The following is a 23,764-nucleotide window of genomic DNA, read 5'->3' as shown; positions in this document are numbered from 1 at the left end:
AAAGTGCTCGCCTACCTCCAAATCTAACACCTGACCAGGTTCATTACCCAATACCAAATCTAATGTGGCCTCGCCTCTTGTTGGCTTGTCTACGTACTGTGTCAGGAAGCTATCCTATACATATTGGACAAAGACTGACCCATCTAAAGTACTCGAACTATAGTATTTTCAGTCTTTATGCACTGTCTCTGAGGATGCTTGCTCCTTATCATTAAGCAAGGGGTCCAAAACTTTGGTATTCTAGCTGTGGTCTGATTGTTGCCTTGTATAATTTTAGCAAAACTTCCCTACTTTAATACTCCATTTTCTTTGAAATAAAGACCAACATCCCATTTGCTTATTATCCACTGAACTTGGATACAAGCTTTCTGGGATTCATGGACAATTTTGTCGTTAATTGAAAAATTACATCTTTACTTGAAGGAAAATTGAGTTCTTTTTAACAAACTTGCTTAGATTTCTGGGGATTTGGGGATTGATGATTTCCAGATTAACAATGATGCTATGGTTGAGGAGATTTTGGGAATACTTTCTCCAGTGGATGTTTATTGCCTTGTTGCCCTCGAGCAGTTTCTGGATTAGTGGTGCTGGAAGAGCACAGCAGTTCAGGCAGCATCCGAGGACAGGCAAAATCCGAGGACAGGCAAAATCGACGTTTTGGTTTGCCTGTCCTCGGATTTTGCCTGTCCTCGGATGCTGCCTGAACTGCTGTGCTCTTCCAGCACCACTAATCCAGAATCTGGTTTCCAGCATCTGCAGTCATTGTTTTTACCTCCTTCAGCAGTTTCTGTCAGCCTTTAAAGTGCAGGAGGTTTAGACCATGGAAGCTTGTGCCATATGGTGCATTGGTGGTGCTGAAGAAATCTCTTGTGTCACTGGGATCTGCCAGCTGCTGTTTTTCCAAGGCCTTATTAGTCCACCATTTGCTTTTGAGCTCCCTTACACTCTTCTGAACATCAGCCTTAGCTTTGGCATTGGCCCCTCTTTTGGCCTTGCAGTTGACGTCATTCTGCCTCACAGAAGGCTGTCTTTTTCTTTGAGATAAGCTGTTCAATTTCTTCATTTGCTATTCTTGCCGAATCTGATCTTATGGTTTCTGGACTTGTACTGGAGGATGTTATTGCTGGTACTGAGAACGGTTGATTTAAGTAAACTCCAGTGTTCTCCCATGTCCTCTGGGTATTCCTGAAGTAGGTTTTTAGTAAGTGAGGCCTGTTGCATAGTGACTTTGTCATCCAGGCTCTTGATGTCAAATCTTGGCCAGGAGTCCTTCTTCTGAACCCTCCTCTTTCTGTGTAGTCTGACGAGCATTGTGGAATGGATAACGTGGTGATCTTTCTAGCAATCTTCTGAGCCAATCATAGCTTTGGTGACATTCACATCCCAACAGCCCTGGAGCAAACAACAACATAATTAATGAGGTGCCATTGTTTTGATGTGGGTGCCTCCAAAATGCTTTGAACTTGTTTTTCTACTGGAAGAAAGTGTTTGTGATGGTGAGGTTGTACACATTGCATTTTGTGAGAAGAAGAACTCTACTGGAATTGATGTTGCTAATGAGGTAAAAACAATGACTGCAGATGCTGGAAACCAGATTCTGGATCAGTGGTGCTGGAAGAGCACAGCAGTTCAGGCAGCATCCAAGGATCTTCGATGTTGCCAATACCTTCCTTTCCTATGTTGTCATTCTAAAGGTTGTGGCATTAACCAACCCTGGCATTGAAGTCTTCAAGAAGTATTATCTTGTCTTCCGGTTGTTGTTGAGCATCAGATGGATGATCATGTGCTGGTTGTTGATCCCCACAGGAAGTTCAGAGAGGTAACTGATAAGTTCATCAGCTGCCTTTCCTTTTCAGAAGAGGATGTAATTACCTTTTACCTCTTTCAGTTGCCCTTTGTCTATAAGGCGGGTTTCGGAAAGAATAGCTAGGTCGATCTGGCATTTCTTCAGTTCTCTGGCTATGATCGCAGTTCTTCTCTCAGTTCAGTCTCTGTAAGCTGGGTCTATTGGGTTCTTACATTCCAGGCTCCAAAGTTTATTATTCTTTGCTTCTGATCACATGTGGGTGATCCCTCTGGATTTGGTAATTCAGTTAGAGGTTTTGAGGCAAACTGTTGTTAGGGCACCTTTTCCAGTTGCCTACTGGGCTGAGCAGAGCGGATCTTAAACTCCATTCTGCTGGAGTGTCACTGGATCTGAAACATTAACTCTGATTTCTCTCCACAGATGCTGCTGGTTCTGAGTTTATCCAGCAATTTCTGATTTGCTTTAGATCCTAAACAGGTAGCTCAGTCATAGGCACAGCTGCTGAAATGCTCTATCTGCCGCATCCAGGAGCAAGACGACTGAATCTGACACCCACCACCTAATGTGTCAGTTTGTGACTGAGGGCTTCCAGATTTCACAATCCTGCCTAATATGCCACTATAACTTTTGTCTGGAATGTAACTAGGATTGGTACCTCTTGAGAGGATACCTGTGTGTGGGGAGGCTGGCGCACAGACAGCTGCCATACAGACTTTGACAGATAGGGGTCAAAACCAAGTGGCATGGAGACCAAGACAATTTGCAGCCCATTGCTGTTGTAGCCTCACAATCAGTGTGTTGCTCTAATTTAAGTTCAGCCATCATTCTCTGTCTGATCCCACATTGAGATCTTCATGGACTGTGCTTTGTCTGGAACTTCCCCCTGATTTACTGTCATGGATGACCGCGCCAGGAGTTACATTTCAGAAGGTTTAGCTCTCGGGTTCATTGGTATGCATAAGCCTCTCCACCCCAAAAATGAGGTGATCCTCAGAGATGTTATGTAATAATATTATGTAATTATGTATTATGTAATAATTATGCCAAATCCTCTATCTTTCCCTGAAAAAATATTTTACAGGTGGAATTTTATTCAAGAACATTAATGTTGCAGATTTTTAACCAAAAGTTAATTTTTTTCTGCTTATGTTTTTCCATTAATCCCATGTGCGTCTTTGTACAAGAAGCTAAATAATAATTTAAATGTATTTTATATTCACTTTTTATTTCCTGATCTGTGTTCTTCAACAGATTTGTTGAATAGTGTCTTTGATTTTTCTGTCACAGAAGTGCTGAGATCAAGTAGATGTGGACATTACTGGTAATCTATTTTGCTTTTATCTTGTGCTTTAAGACAATTCTGCTTTCTGTACATCGAATACTGTCTGGACAATCTTTGGCTGTGAGTGACTGCAATATGCATTGTAACTGAGGATGCTTGGTCCTTATCATTAAGCAAGGCTCTTCGTCTGTCGACACTTTATTTGTATCTGCAGATGGTTTAATCAGGTACAGTTTTCTCTTCAAATGCTGATTCTAAACTGGTATCTCTTACTGATGTTGGAGTCATGTGTTCAATTGCATCATGATGTACATGAATCACATTATACCACATCACTGACAAGTGTGCTATAGGTTTCTGGATGTGAAAGATGCACAGTGAAAGCTGTTCCTTCATTGCTAACTGCTAAATTCACTTCAGTGAGTTTCTGAAGCAAAAATCCCATTTTGTGAATCTGACTCACTGTCACTCTAAGTTATTTGCATCAACTGGATGTTTTATAGGATGTTGTCATTTTTAGTGCAAATTTGTCATCTCATCATGTTATCTATTGACTCATCTGTACATGGATGACATCAGCATTTTCAACTCAGATCCATTGCCAGTGCATAGATTCATGAACATTTGTGACTATTTTGAATTGTCTTTTGGGGGGCAAGGTAAATCAAGGCAAGAGTGACAAGATGTGGTGGAAACTGGGCAGATGGGAGCACTGCTCCCTCTGATTGTGGGTAAAAAGCTGGTCATCAGGTGTGAGGCACTCTCTCTGCTATTGTACATGGTGCAGCTCTGGACTATCCCTCGAGCCTGAGCCATTGCAGTTACCCAAGCCATCTTCCACTTCATCTACTGGGAAACAGCTGGGAAATATTGGTAACAGTATGAAATAATTCACTCACACTGGATTGGAAGAACCTAACCTTTCATTTGGTGTAATGTTAACCTGAGTGAGTTTGGGTTTGGCTGAGGGCTTAGATGTTAAAGCTTAAAAATTTCAAAACAAATTTTGTCCAAGTAGTCAGCCTCCAAGTTTTACTGAGACATAGTAGTGGGGTGGGAATCCAACCCATTCCCAGGTGGGGGACTGCTATTTAAATATGCTAAAGAGGTTAAAAGCTTCAAGTTTAATTGTGGCCTATGGATTTCCAAACACTGGGGATTCCAGGACTAAATGAGGACTGCAGATGCTGGAGATCAGAGCTGAAAAATGTGTTGCTGGAAAAGCGCAGCAGTTTAGGCAGCATCCAAGGAGCAGGAGAATTAACGTTTCGGGCATAAGCCCTTCTTCCAGGAGGACACAACAGCCTCGGAAAGAAGGTAAACCCCACTGTCTTTGTGTGGGTGAGGGGGAAAGATATGGTGGGGGGCAAGGAAAGAGAGAACGAGATCAGAACTGTTTTCTCTACAGGTCCTCAATATCTCCAGACAAACTCATAGTGAGGATTGGAATCTTTTGGACACTTAAACTGGGGATCACAGAACTGGTATCCCACTCTCCAGGATCAGATTCTTTTCCCAGTGTCAGAAGAGGCAGCTCTGGAATTAAACGACAACTTTGGGATCAGGACTTGGACTCTCCACATGAGTTAATGACCGGATGACCTAGTCTTGTGTTGTCATTCAGGATTTTCTCTGTCCAGCAGGAAGCAAGCCCATTTATCAATTAATGACTTCCCAGTGGAAAACCTGTTTGGGTCACATGTCACACGGTAAGGTGTTGTAGGAAAACTCAAATTTGAGTTTTCTCATGTGCTATTGAATTTCATGAGCAAGTGAAAGTTTCATCAGTGCTTCAGCTCAGAGACTGACAATGAAAGATTAGGTCAAATTTCTGTCCTAGCTTTCCAACAGTTATTACAAGTATAAAGTTTATAAGATGGTTATGATTTGGAGCTCTTTAAGGTAAAATGGAAGGAGGAAGAAGTTCATATGACCTGGCCAAAGGTCTGCTGAACAATTCAGTGGCTTGGTTGCTGTGGAATTGAAAGGACCATAAGTCAAGAGGTTTGTTGAGAAGGTACAAGCTATTCACATCCATTGAAAAAAGCAAGAGCAGCTGTGCTGACTGAGGAGATTGTTCGTTTCCAAGTCTTACATGGCAGTTTTAGGAATATTAGGCTTTATAAATGGTTAATTTAAAGTCAGTTTAATTTCAAGTTAGAATACAGTTGGAGTCTGGAAAATAGCTAATTAGCATTTATACCTGCATATAATGTCTGGTGTGATTCAAGTTGTCATAGAAATGACTTTGAGAAGGGAAGAGCCCTTAGAAAGTCATTATACGATTGTCTTAGAGGTTTTCTTAACATAACACATCACTGAACCTCTCAGACAAAGTTAGTCTACAAAAACTGAAATAGAGGAATAGGGGATAGCAGGAATATTGAGATAGATGTTGTGTACCTGAAGCAGAGAAAAATGATGATTCTCGTATTCATTACACAATGCAAGTGGGAGCTTACATTCCAATTGAAGAGAATGCATCTGTGGGAATTTAAAAGGAGAATTGAAGATTTACATATTTTGGGCTAGCTAAGGAACCTCTTGTGTCAGCCTCAGAGTTGAAGATAGACTCTAATCCCAGAACTATCTGACTGGTCCATTTAAAGGGAGTAAAATAATAACTGTGGTATGAGATTGTCAGTTGTGTTCAAAGTCAGAAGGAGAAATTCTCTTTAGTGTAAGATTAAGACAAAGTTCCTTCTAGTTTGTTTGTCTTAGAACTTGAAATCTTGATATGTGATCTTACTTACGCAGTCCCTAGAAATTCGAATGTTTTGAACTTGTTCATGGGATATGGCCATTGGTGGCCAGGCCAGCATTTTTGCTGAACCCTAAATGCCTTGGGACAGTTAAGAATCAATCTTCTTATTGTGGTCAAAGTCACATGTAGGCCAGACCAGATAAGGACAGCAAATGTCCTTTCTTAAACAAAGGACAGCAATGACCAGATTGGCTGTTATGACAATTGACAATAGTTATGTGGTCACCATTGGGGTAGTTGTTTTGTTATTACAGATTGACAAAATTCAGATTTCACTGTTTGTAGCAGGGGAATTTGAATCTATGACTCTAGATCATTAACCTGGGTTCTGGATTCCTATTCCCACCATATGACATTCCTGATATGTCACCACCTCTCCCTTTCACTTATTCTATTTGTTGCAAGGTGAAAATTCTTTAAGTAAGTGTTTTTACCTCATGTGCATGTTTAGAGAATGTCTCTGCACTCGCCATCATGGCTGCAGTTCGGTCTTCCAGTTCACCCAGTCTCTGTCCACGTTCATCCAAAGCAATCCGAGCACGGGCTAGATCTCCAACAACTCCAGATGCTGCACCCTTAACTCCCTCAATTCCACCAGGTCCAGGGATATGCTGGGCAAGAGTCCGAGATGCCTTGCCTGCTGAAGCTTCACCAACTAAAGAGTAGAAATATTAGGAAAATATATTTACTGGATGGTTTTCAATATCCCAAAAAACAAATGCCTACATTTATTTTGTCCAGAGAGTGGTAAAACACATAGCTGGACTTTAGGATTTTTAAAATTTCTTCTGTTGTGTGTATCAGCAGGACATTTAGGAAGCTATGCCAAAGGGATTAAACAATTAAATGGACATTGCATATGTTTTTAAAATTATTTTGATGTTGGAAACAGTAGCTAAAGCAAATTTGCAAGTTGATTCTAGAGTTTGTGATAATGGAGCATTTTTAGTAGGAAAAGGGGATGCTGGTAGTTTAGTGCTAATATCACCAGATCGTAATTCAGAGGTCAAGACAAATGCTATGAAACACAAATTCAGATCCCACCACATTGGCTTAAATTCAATTAATAAATCTGGAAAAGAATGAAAATCATCACATACATTGTGATGGTAAAAATGAAAGTTATAATTCCAGTGTCAGGATGTGTGTGTGGCATGGAAAGAAACTTGCAAGAGTTGATGTTTTCAAATGAATGCTGCTCTTGTTTGTCATGTTGATGGAGGTAATGGGTTTTACAGATGCTGTGGAAAGAAATTTAGTGAGTTACCATAATGAATTTTGTAAACCATTATACTGCAGGCCTTGTGGATTGGTGGTGGTATGAATGAGTGTTTAAATATAAATTTAAGAGCTCTGACAAAGAAATAACAGCCTTCTTCAAAGAGTTACTAGACCTGAAACCTAACTCTGTTTCCCCTCCACAAATGCTGCCAGAGCTGAGATTTTCTAGCAGGTTTTCACTCTTGTTTTGGTTTTCCAATATCTGCAGTTCTTTGGGTTTTTTTGGGTCAAGTAAAATGTGTTCTCTGACAGGTAGGAAGTTATGGATGGTACCAGTGTCTTTGACCACCAAATGTATACAAACTGTCATCAACTGCAGAAACCTGAGCTCCAGCAGCGGCAAGAGACACTGTGCCATGGGCTTGAGAACTAGGTGGATAGCATTTTGGAGAGGTGATCACACTACAGCTAAGACCTTGCAAGCAAATTGGATGGATGAGCCATCGGGCAGTCCAAAAGAATAAAGTAGGTAGTGCAGAAGTTTCTCCCTCAGTCTAGTGTCCCACATGTTAATCACTTTTTCATTTTCCACAATGGTCATGTTTATGACTCAACAGTATAAGGGAAGAGAGGAAGAACAGAATAGATTATAATACATGAATAAGAATATTAATAGGGGATTCATTAATTAGGGGAAACGGCTAGAATGTTTGTGGTCCTAAATGTGGCTCCAGGATGGAATATTGCCTCCCTGGTTCCAGGTACAGTGATATCACAGAGTAGCTGCAGGACATTTTTCCAGGGGACAGATGAACAGCCAGGAGTGCCAGAAGTGCTGGTCCGTAGAGATATTTTGTAGAGATTCAAGAAGGAGGGGTAACTTCATTTGAAAGTTACAAAATTCTTACAAGGTATATTAGAAAGGGTATGGAAATGTCTCCCTTGGCTGGGAACCTAAAACCAGGGGACATTGTCTCAGGATAATGAGAACGCCATTTAAGATTGAGGAATTGCTTCATGCAGAGTGTGGTGAATGTTCCGAATTGTCTACTTCATTGGCTGTGGAAACTTAGTAATTGAGCAAGATCAAGACATAATTTGATATATTTCTAGAGACAATTGACATCAAGGGATTTTGAGACGGAAGACATCAAGGATATTGCAGGAAAGTGGCATTGAGGTAGATGGTCAGCCATGATCTAATTGAATGAAGGAGTAAGCTCAATAGACTATATGGCCTACTCCTGTTATGATGTTGTTATATGTCTGTTACTTTGAGCATGTGAGCAAGGAACCCAACAAAAATGAATGATTCACTCAACATCTCAGTACTTATCCTGTCAATCCCATGCATGATTTTAAATATTTCAATGAAAGTACTTCTCATTCTTCTAAAGTCTAGAGAACTTCGACCCAATTTACTCAATTCCTTATCATTGGTTCCAAGGATGTGTGTTGTTCCATCTGGTAAACCTTCATCATGTTACTTCTGAATTAAGAATATATTTTATTAAATATGGAGGTTTAATGTCTACATGTGTTTTCATTAAAACTCTGCACAATTATTGTTAGACTTATTTATTATGCTTCAACATCCTTGCTATTTGCTTTCATAATTGCTTGCTGCACCTACATACAAACGTTGTGTGTTCTTTAGAATTTGAATAGATATTGGAACATATTTACTTACTCCATAGCAACATGCATATATTATGAAAACACATAGCTCACTTAAAGAAAAGAAAAATAAACTTTTAATTTGAGAAGAGGGGAGGAAGGCAAATTGGTACAAAAAAAGTGAGGAAATTTGCCCTTCCATCATATTATGAAACATAAATTTGAAAATAAACCTATCCTTATTTTACTTATCATATAAAATATTTTAATGTCAACGTGTCTGACCAAAAACAGTGTAAAAGAATGTTTAAATTATGACAATTGGGAAATGTTGTGATGACATGCTACTGCACCTCCTGACCAACTTACATAGCTCTTCTCTGTCAAATGTTTGTCCACTTCCACCAAATAGCCCCTTTAAGAAGCCTCTGTTTTGGGCTTCTGGAGTTTCAATAGGGCTAAACAAATCTCCAAGCATTTCCTGAAAAAAGTGGAAATTTAGTGTCAATAACCACAAATTCATGAATAAAAAAGGCAGCTGAGAGAAATGGTATTGACTAGTTGTAATTATTTAGCTAAGATAATTAATTGTAGCAACAATAAGGAGACAATTCACCAGAATTGTTACTGTGGCCTCTGGTTGCAAGGTTTGAGGCAATTAATTAATTGCGGTAATTAATCTTACTGCAATTACCAGTGAGCTTAGATACCTGCTATAATACAGAAAACTAATTTTCTTCTATTCAATTTGGTCAGTAACCAAATGGTTTACAAACAGTGAAGCAATACAAATAGATTTAGATAAGCCACTTTCAATTAACATGAGTGATATATATTAAACTATACTTAAATTCATGGAGTTTTATTTGATACATTTTGTTTTCAACAAGTTGTGGTCTTAAGCCAAAATAAGCAATTATTCCCGGAGCTGCTGCTGCTGCAATGCACAGAGTGTCATTCTAGCTGATATTAACTACTGAAACCATTCAAAATCATAGTTTGGGCGAAGCCAGAAATAACTATTTGATCTTGAATTTTCCACCAAGTTGATTAGTTTTTTTTTAAACATAGGGCAATCAAAAAGAAACATGTCCAAGGAAAAGCATTAGATGTAATTTGTTCTGAAAAAATGTTTTGTTAACTTTAACATTACTTTGTATATTATCTTATGGTACAAAGTACAAACTACTAATGTGATATTTTCTTTCAGTTTTGTGAGGTAGGTTGACTGACATTTCTATATAAAGAACAAAGAGAGTTACAGCACAGAACCAGACTCTTTGGCCCTCCAAGTCTGTGCCAATCATCATGCCCTAACTAAACTAAAAAACAAGCTTTCTTCCCTTATTCAGTTCTTATTCCTAAATTCCTTCCCTATTCATATAACCATCCAGATGCTTTTTAAATGTCACCAATGTGCCTGCTTCCACCATCTCTTCTGGCAGTGTGTTCCAGGTTCCTACCACTCTCTATGTGAAAAACTTGTCTCATACATTTCCCTTAAACTTTCCCCCTCTCATAATGAACCTTTGCCCCCTTGTAATTGAAACTTCAACCCTGGGAAAAAGCCTCTGACTATCCAACCTATCTATACCTCTCATAATTTTGTAGACCTCTAACAGGTTTCCTCTCAGCCGCCGTCCTTCCAGTGAAAACAATCCTACTCTTTTTAACCTTTCCTCCTAGCCAATGTCCTTGAGACCAGGCAACATCCTGGTGAACCTGTTCTGCACTCTTTCCCAAGCTCCCATATCCATCTGGTATTGCAGCGACCAAATCTGCACACAATACTCCAAATGTGGCCGAACAAGGGTTGTATATAGCTGCAACATAGTCTGCCAACTCTTGTACTCCATGCCATGGCTGATGAAGGCAAGCATGCCATATGCCTTCTTCATCATCTTGGCCAGAAGAAAGTGAGGACTGCAGATGCTGGAGATCAGACTCAAGAGTATGTTGTTGGAAGCAACAGCGTGTCAGGGAGCATCCGAGGAGCAGGAGAATCAACGTTTTGGGCATCAGACCTGGTGAAGGGCTTATACCTGATAGGTTGTTTCTCGTGCTCCTCAGATACTGCCTGACCTACTGTGCTTTTCCAGCAACACACACTCGATTCATCACCTTGGCCACCTGTGTTGCCACTTTAGGGAACTGTCCGTATGTTAATGTTCCTAAGGGTTCTGCCATTTACAGTATAATTCACATCTAAATGTGATCCTCCAAATTACATCAACTCGCATTTGTTTGAATTAAACTCCAGCAGAAACTTCAGTGTCCAAGTCGCCAATCTATCAATCTATATCCTGTTGTATTCTTTTACAATCGTCGGAACTATCATCAACTCCACCAATCTTCATGTCATCTGCAAAATTACTAACCAGACCATCTACATTTTCCTCCAGATCATTTATATAGAAAACACACAGAGGACCTAAGACTGATCCCTGTGGATCACTAGTTATTGTCTCCATTATGAAAAACACCCTTCCATTGCTACCCTTTGTCTTCTATGACCAAGCCAGTTTTGTACCATCTAGCCAGCCTATCCCCAATCCCATGTGAGTTTAGTTTTTGTACCAATCTGCCATGTAGGACTTTATCAAATGCCTTACTAAAGTCCATATAAACTACATCCACAGTTCCTCCCTCACCAATAATCATAGAGTCATAGAAATGTACAGCATGGAAACAGACCCGTCGGTCCAACTTGTCCATGCTGATTAGATATCTCAATCCAATCTAGTTCCACCTGCCAGCATCCGCCCATATCCCTCCAAACCCTTCCTATTCATATACCCATCCAGATACCTTTTAAATGTTGCAATCATACTAGCCTCCTCTGGCAGCTGATTCCATACACGTACCACCTTCTGTGTGAAAAAGTTGTCCCTTTCATCTCTTTTATATCTTTCCCCTCTCAGCCTAAACCTATGCCCTCTAGTTCTGGACTCCCCCACCCCAGGGAAGAGACTTTGTCTATTTATCCTATCCATGCCCGTCATGATTTTGTAAACCGCTACAAGGTCACCCCTCAGCCTCCAGAGAAAACAGCCCCAGCCTATTCAGCCTCTCCCCATAGCTCAAATCCTCCAACCCTGGCAACATCCTTGTAAATCTTTTCTGAATCCTTTCAAGTTTCACAACATCTTTCCGATAGGAAGGAGACCAGAATTGCACGCAATATTGTTCTACTAAGATTTGCTTTCCCAAAATGCAGCATCTCACATTTATCTGAATTAAACTCCATCTTCCACTTCTCAGCCCTTTGGCCTATCTGATAAAGATCCCATTATAATCTGAGGTAACCTTCTTCGCTGTCCACTACACCTCCACTTTTGGTATCATCTGCAAATTTACTAACCACATCTCTTCTGGTCACCTCCAAATCATTTATATAAATGATGAAAAATAGTGGACCCACCACCGATCCTTGTGGCACTCCACTGGTCACAGGCCTCCAGTCTGAAAAATAACTCTCCACCACCAACCTCTAACTTCTACCTTTGAGCCAGTTCTGTATCCAAATGGCTAGTTCAAAAATTTTCATCGCCTCTTCAAAAAATTCAATCCGATTGGTGAGACATGAACTTTCCCGTACAAATCCACGTTGTCTTTAACTAACTAGTCCAGTTTCTTCCAAATGATCATATATCTTGCCCCTCAGCATCTTTTCCAAGAGTTTTCCCACCACAGACATCAGGCTCACCAGCTGATAATTTCCTGGATTATCCTTTCTTCATTTCTTAAACAAGGGAACAACATTGGCTAAACTCCAGTCCTCTGGAATCTTACCTGCGGTCAAAAAGGATTTGAAGATATCTGCTAATGCCCCAGGTACCTCTTCCCTTGCCTCGAAGTAACCTGGGATATAATCCATCTGGCCCTTGGACTTCAAGATTAGAGTGTTGCTGGAAAAGCACAGCAGGTTAGGCAGCATCCAAGGAGCAGGATAATTTACTTTTCTGGCAAAAGCCCTTCATCATTCCCAATTTTCCTGCTCCTCGGATGCTGACCTGCTGTGCCTTTCCAGCATCACTCTAATCTCTTGACTCTAATCTCCCGCACCTGCAGTACCCACTTCTATCTGGCCCTTTGACTTGTCTACCTTAATGCAATTTAGGATACCCAAAATTTTCTCCTTCAATATACTGACATTTTCACATACTCATCCCTGATCTCAACATCAGTCATGTGCTTCTCCTTGGTGAATACCAATACAAAGTATTCATTAAGGATCTCTCTCACTTCCTGTGGCTCCACGAATAACTTCCCAACTTTATCCTTGAGTGCTACCCTCTTTTTCTAATATATGCATAAAAAGCCTGGGATTGTCATTGCTAAAGACGTTTCATGGCTCCTTTCAGTTTTCCTAATTCTGCATTTAAATTTCTTCCTAATTTCTCTATATTCCTCAAGGGCTTTATCAGTTTGTAGTTACCTAGACCAATTGTATGCATTTTTTAACCTTTTGACTAAGCTTTCAATTTTCTTGTCATCCACAGTTCCTAAGTCCTGCCATTCCTATCCTTCAGGTTTGCAGGGACATGCATGTCCTGCACTTTAACCAATGATCTTTAAAAGAACAAAGAAGAACAAAGAAAATTACAGCGCAGGAACAGGCCCTTCTGTCCTTCATGCCTGCACTGATCCAGATCCTCTATCTAAACCTGTTGTCTATTTTCTAAGGGTCTGTATCCCTGTGCTCCCTGCCCATTCATGTGTCTGTCTAGATACACGTTAAATGATGCTATTGTGCCTGCCTCTACCACCTCCACTGGCAATGTGTTCCAGGCATTCACCACCCTCTGCATGAAGAACTTTCCACACATATCTCCCCTAAACTTTTCCTCTCTCACTATGAACTTGTGACCCCTTTTCAATGAGTCTCCCACTCTGAAAAAAGCTTCTTGCTATCCACCTCGTGTATACCTCTCATGATTTTGTAGACCTCAATCAGGTGCCCCCCTCAACCTCCGTCTTTCTAATGAAAATAATCCTAAACTACTCAACGTCTCCTCAGTTAGAACCCTCCACACCAGGCAACATCCTGGTGAACCTTCTCTGCACCCTCTCCAAAGAATCCACGTCCTTCTGCTAATGTGGTGATCAGAACTGTAGGCAGTATTCCAAATGTGGCCAAACCAAAGTCTTATACAACTGTAACATAACCTGCCATCTCCTGTAATCAATACCCCATCCAATGAAGGAAAGCATGCCTATGTCTTCTTGACCACGCTATTCACCTGCATGCCACCTTCAGGGAACAATGGACCTGAACACCCAGATCTCTCGGTACATCAAATTTTACCCAGGACTTTTCCATTTACTGTAAAGTTTACTCTTGAATCAGACCTTCCAAAATGCATCACTTTGCATTTGCCTGGATTGAACTCCATCTGCCCAACTCTCCAATCTATCTATATTCTGCTGTATACTCTGACAGTCCCCTTCACAATCTGCTACTCCACCAATCTCAGTGTCATCTGCAAACTTGCTAATCAGACCACCTATACCTTCCTCCAAATCATTTATGTATATGACAAACAACAGTGGTCCCAGCACGGGTTCCTGTGGAACACCACTGGTCACGGTTCTCCATTTTGAGAAACTCCCTTCCACTACTACTCTCTGTCTCCTCTTGCCCAGCTAGCTTTTTTATCCATCTAGCTAGTTCACCCTGGTCCCCATGTGACTTCACTTTCTCCATAAGCTTAACATGGGGAACCTTATCAAATGCCTTACTGAATCCATGTATATAACATCCATAGCTCTTCCCTCATGAATCAACTTTGTCACTTCCTCAAAGAATTCTATTAAGTTGGCAAGACATGACCTTCCCTGCACAAAACCTGTCTGCCTAACTGATCTGCCCATTTTCTTCCAAATGGGAATAGATCCAATTCCTCAGTATCTTCTCCAGCAACGTCCCTCCCAGTGATGTCAGGCTTACCAGTCTATAATTACCTGGATTATCCTTGTACCTTTCTTAAACAAGGGGACAATTCTCCAGTTGTCCGGAACTTCACCCATGTTCAAGGATGCTGCAAAGATATCTGCTAAGGCTCTAGCTATTTCCTCTCTCCCTTCCCTCAGTAACCTGTGGTAGATCCCATCTGGACCTGGCGACTTGTCCACCTTAATGCCTTTTAGAATATCCAACACTTCCTCCCTCCTTATGCCAACTTGACCGAGAGTAATCAAACATCTATCCCTAACCTCAATGTCCGTCATGTCCCTCTCCTCAGTGAATACTGATGCAAAGGTCTCCCACATGCCAGATGTAGATTTGCCCTCAAATAACTACTCCCAATCAAAATCTCCAGTCTCTGTCTAACTTGAGTGTAATTGGCTCTTGTCCAATTAAGCACTCTCACCGAGGGCCACTCTTGTCCTTGTCCATGACTACTTGAAATCTTATGGAGTTATGGTCATTAAGCCCAAAATGCTCTTCAGCTGAAACAACACTCACCTGTCTTGGCTCATTTCCTAATACTAATGCTTGTATGGCATCCTCTCTTGTTGGATTGTCAACATATTGTCTCAAAAAGCCCCTTGAACACATCTAACAAGTTGCTCTCCACCTGAGCTGTTGGCTTTGAGGGAGTCCCAGTCAATAACAGGAAAGTTGAAGTTACCCACCACAATTACCCTGCTTTATTCACACCTTTCCAGTATCTGACTATATATCTGCTCCTTTGTTACCTGTGGGTTGTTGGGAAGTTTATAGAAAACGTCTAACATTGTGATTTCATCTGTCCTATTCCTGAGCTCCATCCAGAGTGCCTCACTGCAAAATCTCTCTGATAGGTCCTCCCTCAGCATAGCTGTGATGTGATCCCTAATTAGCGATGCAACTCTCCCAACTCTTTTGTTTCCCTTTTTGTCATATCTGAAACAGCGACATCTTGGATTGTTGAGCTGCCTGTCCTGTCCCTCCTTCAACCATGTCTTCATAATGGTAATATCTTCACAATTTCATGCAGTAATCCATGCTATTAGTTCATTTCCCTTACCTGTTATACTTCTTGTATTGAAGTAAATGCACTTTAGACCTCCAGTCCCTCTGAGCCCCATGATTTCCCTCTACCTGTTCTTACTCTGCGCTATGCACATCTCAGTCTCACTTTGTCCCCAGTTCCTGCACTTACTGGCCTGTTGTTCTGGTTCCCACTCCCCTGCCACACTAGTTTAAACCCTCCTAAACAGCTCTAGCAAATTTCCCATCCAGGATGTTGGTGCCCCTCCAGTTCAGATGCAACCTGTCCTTCTTGTACAGGTCCCAGCTTCCACTGAAGACATCTTAATGATCTATATATCTGAAGCCCTCCCTCCTACTCCAGCTCTGTGGTCACTTGTTCAACTGTATTCTCTCTCTGTTCCTAGCCTCACTAGCCATGGCACAGATAGTACTCCTGAGACTACTCCTGGTAGTCTTGCTGTTCAGCTCCCAACTCCCTAAATTGTCTTCACAGGACCTCTTTCTTCTTCCTATCTATGTCATTTGTGCCATCGTGGACAATAACTTCTGTCTGTTTTCCCTCCTGTTTCAGGTTGTTCTGTGCCACTCAAAGACATCCAGGACCCTAGCACCAGGGAGGCAACATACCATTCCTAGACTATGATTCACAGCCACAGAAATGCCTGTCTGTGCCTTTGTCTACTGAGTCACCTATTATTATTGCTCACCTGGACTTTGCCCCACCCTGCTCTACAGAAGAATCAGTTTCTTTCTGATATCTTTCTGATCAGAAGAAAGTTATTTTATGGCTGTTTATTTGACTGTGATATAAGAGTAAATCGTCGAGCACCATTTTGCACTAAATCATTGAATTTCAGTTAATATAAAATTCTTACCAACTACTTAACAACATATGTTATACTATCTATCATGTTCTGGAAATATTCAAAATTCAGTACAATATTCATGCATACTAGTGAATATATTCCAACGAGTGGTGATGTCCTTTTTTTCATAAAAATTCACCATGTTACTTCAGCTCACTCAGTTCATAAATTATGAAATACTAAATTAGAATTTGCAACTTCTGGAAAGAATCCCCAAATGGAATAGCAGCCATACCTGAAGGTTTTCACACATATCTTGGCTGTAGGTAATTCGCTGGATTTCAGTGGGGGAGCTTAGATACAGAGCTTGTCCACCATTTGTAAAACAGAAAGTTCGTGCTATTCTCATATCAGTTAAAGGCAAATAGTTTACATCCAACAAAGGGCGAAGACTTGGCAAGCTATGGTTTAAATGTAAAAAATGCTGAGAACATGTGTTGTAGAACATCAAAGAACACCTCCATTTTATAAGAGCCGATAAACTTTAAAGAATTAGTTTGTTTTTAATTTTTTTTCACAAACTCAATATAATTTAAGGTAAACTAACGATAATCTCATTCATAATATATTTAGTAAAATTTTATAATGACCATTCACCAATTATATTTATTTTGCTGCTAATAAATGGAAAAGAGGAAAATATGGAAATGAATGGTAGTACGAAAAGGGAGGAAAATGTAATAAGGAAGATAAGGAAGATAAAGCACTTAGAAAGAGATGGCAGTAGAAATGTTTCATAACAGCAGAAGCTACTGATTGTAATACTTTTAGTAAAGAATTAAGTGAATGCCATTTAGATATGAGGTTACAGTGAATAATGTATTAAAAGACTAAATCAAAGGCAAAGAAATTTCCACTCAGATACAAATACCTGTATTGTACAACTTGGCTTCAGATTTAATAACGAGTTGTAACTGAGCAAAAACATAATTCATGACACATAATGTCATTCAATTGGTGGTAGCATTATTATCTGATTTTAAACATTATCTTGGGATGCATGGTTGGAGCTCCAAATTGCAGCAGCTTAGATTAGTGGTCTACCGGATCACTTAGTTCCTCATACCATTAAATTAATTATGTCAATTATGCTACTCAGGAAAAGTTAAACAGAGATCAGGAATTGCCAGAAACAGGGGTAGCAAAGATTGTGTCAAAGATTTAAGGTAGGAATTGAAGACAGTGTGAATGGCAAATTGCTATTGGCATTAGGGAGAGAATTGAGAAAAAATATATAATGGATGTCTTGAACCATTGTCCCTGAGTTCTTACACATCTCATTTGTAATTTCAAGAGATTTAAAAGGAATGAGAAAAATGGGAGTAATTACTTGAAAATATATAATACAGGTTTTTATGAAAAGGTTTCATAAATTTAAGTTTTTACAATATTAAATGGGAGAAATTAGAAAACTACAGTGGGGAATCAAGTGTACTACTTACAATACATAAAAGTTACCTTAGGGTCATAATATGTCCATTAGCACAGAAGCAGGCCAGGCAGATGCTGTTGCACAAAGTTACGACATCTGCTCGTAATACAAAAGATGTCTCAGTAATATTGTGTACGTAGAGACAGCTTTGAGAAGGGAGGGAATAAACTTTAGCCTGTTTCTCTGAGCAGAGCACTACGTACTGGTGATCCCCCATCTCCTGAGAGGAAGATGGTGAAAATGTCACAAGTTTCCTTTTCCGTCCTTTATCATCTTTATCTTCATTGTTTGGATCCCTCCACACTTCGTATGGAGGGTGTATTAGACCACCCAGAGAGTCCAAGAAGGAAAATGTTAGTAGAGCTCCTTTCAACATTAACACTGTTCCTGAAAAAGAGATAAATTAAACCTATATGTACTGTCTAGGAACTCCATTATCACTAGTGAAATTCATTACTTCAGTATTTCAACAATATGAACATATTAACTTTCATATCCAATCATACCCTTGTCATACCTAATTTCAAATAAATGTTCTATTGTCACATGTATATCAAATAGAAATTGGACAATGTATAAATTGTTAGATTGTATAAATTCTAACGTTGCTTGTGTAAAAGATGTGGGTTTATCCTTCACAAAGATGTTGCCAAATTCAGTTCCTCTCAATGCAAGGAACCAGTGGCTGAAAGCATTAAATTGTGTGTGTGTATCCTGGTCCAAACATAAGCTACTTTCAGTTGCAGGTTTTTTCTTTCCTTGAAAGCTGCATATATGTAACTGAGCGATAAACATACATTGAAATAATAATTGTGGTCCTTCAGTAAATCTACTTGCACTGCTGTAGGCTTCTGAGACTCTTTTTCTGCATGCACTATTCTTTACAGATTGGCACAATTCCACCAAGAGATTGATTTCTCCATTTTAATATTCGAAGGCTTAGTGCCAGTATCGGGGAAATTCTGCTGCAGTTGAGCAGGTGGAAATGCATGCTTACCTTATTTCCATCTCTACAATAGGTGAGAAGTCACTCAGTCTACAATGACCATGTTAATAATACTAAATGCAAGTTACGTTTTGTCATTGTATAGCAGGATATATTGAACTTGCCCAAAATACATTTTACCATAATGGGAAATTGGATAAGTACAAAGAAAATCTTACCACTGGGAGAGACCATAAGTGGTTCCGAATATCTTTGTTCCTCTGGAGGTAAATTCAAGGAGATGACGAGCACTGTACCCAAACTGGTACCAACCCATAGACAAGGTGAAAGGGTCGAGTCCATCTTTCGGCTAAAGGACTCCATAAAATACAGAGCAGTTATAGCCTCCTTTGATTCTTTGTCAATGCTGGAGACACTGGAACTTCGGGACCGGTTAAAAGAATTTTCTTTACTTTCTGCATAAAATCAGTGAACAATAAAATCATCTGAGGTTTCGGAATAATTGAAAAAATAGCTTATACAATACTTCTACATGATAATATTATTAACTGATGTAGGGTTTGATGAGCATATAACTCCAGAATGATGAGCATATAACTCAGATTCCTGAATTGTTTGTTAGTTACGTACTAGAATTCATTGTTATCAGATCAATTAAGAACATAAGAAATGAGCAGGAGTAGGTTCCCTCTAGCCTGTTCCATTATTCAATAAAATTAGAGATGATCTGGGTGTAGAATATACTCCTCAGATACATCCAAATTTCAACATTAAACAAGCAAATTTTCAAAGAGCTGTACAGCTTAAACTGTTTATCAATATTCAGCTGACCACTAAGGAGAGACTCTATGTATACCCATGAAGTGTTCAGAATTTGCTTTATTTTGTTAAGCGTATGTCTGAACTAATTGTGATAGCATTATGAAGAAATCAAGAAATTACACTCTCTTCACTTCTTCCAAGTAAAACTGCCACATGGGGATATAATACCAGCAAAAATAAGGGAAAGTAGATAGATAAATTTAGTGCCACAAGACTCAACTTGTGGTTTTATAAAAAAAATTAATGGGTCCCTCGTTAAAACTCAGTGCTTGAAAAGGAATCCTAAAATGTTCTTTTTATCTTGTTGTACTAGCATTCTGCTTTGCTTTCCAATTGACAGTAAATTAATCAAGCAATGGTTGAAAATAATTTTATAAGATCATTAGCACTACACTGCCTTATGGATGAACGCTGACTGGATTGGAAATCTTGTGTGGTTTGAATTTAGGCACTATTTGTCTATTCACAGAGACCTGAGTTTGGTCTCAATCAAACATTTTATTTCAGAGAATGGTTTGTAATAAGGATTGCCATCAAGGAAATGCTGAGCCATCAAGAAAATCCCAACTTTGCCATAGAGTAGAGTGGCTAACTGCAGCCAAAGGAACTCAAGGCAATATGGCCACCAGACTACTTTTCCACACTTCTAATAGCTCACTTGACAAAAGTTGTGGGGCAGTATTTCATATCCTGTAGTCTGGCAAACAGTGACTTAAGTATAAGTTTTTAAAATAATTAAAACTTGAAGCTGAGAAGATACTGAGGGGGAAAAGTAACCTGAGTTACCTGGAGAAGGAATAATCTATTGTTTTGCAGCATCAGGATAGATATGTGTCACAGCTCTTTTCTGGTTTTGAATCTAGATGAGTTAGAAAGTTTTGGCATATTTCAATCTCTGACAATCTCATTGGCCTAGAGGTTTCTTTCAACATAATGTTGCTCTTATGGATACATGAATGCTCCAGCTCAAAGGATCCCATTCATGGTTAGAGGTTTCTCCCTCAGCTGCACTGTTCCGCTATTACAAAGAGCAAAATGCTGATTTTTGTGTATTTATTAAATGCCACAAAGTTGCTATATTTTAGGGCAAACTAAATTTACTCCAGAATGTGAAGCATTATTACAAGTATAAATATGTCTTTTAAGGATATAATAAATTAAGTTACTGCTAATCAATTTCTCTGGCGCAGTATATTAACCATAAAATAAGAGGATTTCATTCCTTTAAGCACTAATTGGAAATTTGAGAAATGACATTTTACTATGATAAAGACAGTATACAAATGAAAGTTATTATTAGGGAGATGCAGATAATTTCTGTTAGTTCAGTTTCAGATTCCTCACTGCTTCTACTAAGATATTATCTGAGTCTGAATCCAGAAAAGAGCAGTGCAAAAGTATTAAAAGCTTAAATATTCATGGACAAGTCTAATTATTGGCATATGCCATTAGAAGCCCTGCTACAACAACATCTGGAACATTAATAATGTGTATGGGAAATGCTGTGGTTAAATGTTTGTAATGTACATTTCACTTTTAAATCCAGGATAACAGGTCTATTAACAAATCTTGGATATGCCTGGAGAAAAAGCGTTTTGTAAATGCTTCATCAGGACAACACTTGAGGTTTAAAGTAAAAGGAAACAAACATATTTTACTGTATGAGAAAAAGTGCGCAGATCGGTAGCAAGCGGAGTCTGATTAGTGTGGTATTATCTTGGAAAATACACTAGTTACTGCTGACTGACAGTTAACTGATGAAGAGCTTATGCTCGAAACGTCAACTCCTGCTCCTCGGATGCTGCCTGACAGGCTGTTCCTTTTCCAGCACTACACTTTTTGAGTCTGATTTCCAGCATCTGTCGTCGTCACTTTCTCCTAGTTAACTGTCAAGCTTGGTTTAAATTTTAAACCAGGTAGCTTGATTCTGATTGGTCAAGACACTTCCCTGTGAAATGAATTAGAATGGCTGTCATCTATTGAATTGAAACAGGTGCAGTGTGTTTAAGTTAATTCTGTTAGCAAAGAATAGTGAGGCTCTTCTGGATTCATGCATTCCAACTGCTTTTCTTTCTTCTTTTCTTGCTTTGTTCCTTAGTGTTTTTTTAGTTTTGTTTTTTCTCTACTTACCTTTTCTACTTTGTACCTCAATCCATTGCACCTAAGATGGCACCATGAATGGCAATATTGCAACTTTTCATTGTTCAGTCAGTGTGTTCTTGTGCAACCCCGCATTATAGAAATATCATGCTTTATAAACAGCGCTTAAAGTGTTGGTGTTGTCATTGTGTTACTGCCAACACACATTTTAAAAGTCCGTGCTGTTGAAACAGTGCCCCCAATTTGTCAATCATGTTACAGCAAATTTGTGTTGACAAAATGTGCATTATAACAGAATGACCTGAACTCTTGCACCCCTGTCCTTGAGTACGCATGACAATAAATCCTAATCCTATTTCTAATTCTAATCTGATGTAAAAACTGGGCACTTTAGCACCAAAAGTGATGATCTTAGGCGTGTTCGAGAGTTTGCCCAATATGCAAAAAGACATGATCAGATCATGGAGCCCTGCTATCCAGAAGGATAGCTTTATTTATTTCAACATTAAGCTTCCACAGTGAACAAATGGATAACCTGTATTTACAAAGTCACCAGTCTTCTAGCTCATGGAATTCCAATGTGTATTTTGGCTAGTGAATGTAGGTTTGCAGGAGACAGTAGTAGCAAACCATCTGGGCAGTTTCTCAACTGGACATTAAGGAGAGAAAGCGCATTTGATTGCACAATTTCTAAGGTGAATTTGTGTGCAGATTGGGGCTCATTAGAATAAAATCACTACAGTGTGAAAATAGACCATTTAGTCCATTAAGTCCATACCAACCCTCTAAACAGAATCCCATCCAGGGATGCCCCCAGCCCCACCCCTCACCCTGTATTTCTCATGGCCAATCCACCTAACCTGCACATAGAGTCATAGAGATGTACAGCATGGAAACAGACCCTGCAGTCCAACTCGTCCATGCTGAATCTAGTTCCATTTGCCAGCACTTGGCCCACATCCCTCTAAACCCTTCCTATTCATATACCCATCCAGATGCCTTTTAAATGTTGCAATTGTACCAGCCTCCACCACTTCCTCTGGCAGCTCATTCCATACACCTTCTGCATGAAAAGGTGAAAAGGTTGCCCCTTAGGTTCCTTTTATATCTTTCCCCTCTCACCCTAAACCTATGCCCTCTAGTTCTGGACTCGCCCACCCCAGAGAAAAGACTTTGTCTATTTATCCTATCCATGCTCCTCATGATTTTATAAACCTCTATGAGGTCATCCCTCAGCCTTCAACGCTCCAGGGAAACCAACCCTAGCCTATTCAGCCTCTCCCTATAACTCAAATCTTTCAACCCTGGCAATATCCTTGTAAATTGTTTCTGAACCCTTTCAAGTTTCACAACATCCTTCCGATAGGAAGGAGACCGGAATTGCATGCAATATTCCGAAAGTGGCCTAACCAAAGTCCTGTACAGCCGCAACATGACCTCCCAACTCATACGCTCAATGCTCTGACGAATAAAGGAAAGCATACCAAGTGCCCTCTTCACCATCCTATCAACAACTTGACCTACTCTTGGGAATAAGGCAGGGCAGGTGACTGAGGTGTCAGTGGGGGAACACTTTGGGGCCAGCGACCATAATTCTATTCGTTTTAAAATAGTGATGGAAAAGGATAGACCAGATCTAAAAGTTGAAGTCCTAAATTGGAGAAAGGCCAATTTTGATGGTATTAGGCAAGAACGTTCAAAAGCTTTTTGGAGGCAGATGTTCGCAGGTAAAGGGATGGCTGGAAAATGGGAAGTGTTCAGAAATGAGATAACAAGAATCCAGAGAAAGTATATTCTTGTCAGGGTGAAAGGGAAGGCTGGTAGGTATAGGGAATGCTGGATGACTAAAGAAATTGAGGGTTTGGTTAAGAAAAAGAAGGAAACATATGTCAGGTATAGACAGGATAGATCGAGTGAATCCTTAGAAG

The 23,764-nt window shown here is 39.7% G+C and overlaps 1 protein-coding gene across 1 annotated transcript in view; it reads right to left on the bottom strand.

Annotated features, from left to right (window-relative positions):
* The window catches only part of stxbp5l (syntaxin binding protein 5L), a 546,595-nt gene that overhangs the window by 10,981 nt on the left and 511,850 nt on the right, over positions 1–23,764 (bottom strand). The window contains exons 26-30 of the mRNA XM_043700990.1: positions 19,133–19,369; positions 17,995–18,355; positions 16,772–16,937; positions 9,061–9,172; positions 6,288–6,508 (exon numbers count right to left, since the gene is read on the bottom strand). Coding sequence (XP_043556925.1) covers positions 6,288–6,508; positions 9,061–9,172; positions 16,772–16,937; positions 17,995–18,355; positions 19,133–19,369 — 1,097 coding nt within the window. The remainder of the gene's footprint in view (positions 1–6,287; positions 6,509–9,060; positions 9,173–16,771; positions 16,938–17,994; positions 18,356–19,132; positions 19,370–23,764) is intronic.

Source organism: Chiloscyllium plagiosum, chromosome 12 (assembly GCF_004010195.1).
Source record: "Chiloscyllium plagiosum isolate BGI_BamShark_2017 chromosome 12, ASM401019v2, whole genome shotgun sequence".
NCBI classification, from domain to species: Eukaryota; Metazoa; Chordata; class Chondrichthyes; order Orectolobiformes; family Hemiscylliidae; genus Chiloscyllium; species Chiloscyllium plagiosum.
The sequence above is the reverse complement of the archived record's forward strand: the minus strand, read 5'-3'. Positions and strand labels throughout refer to the sequence as shown.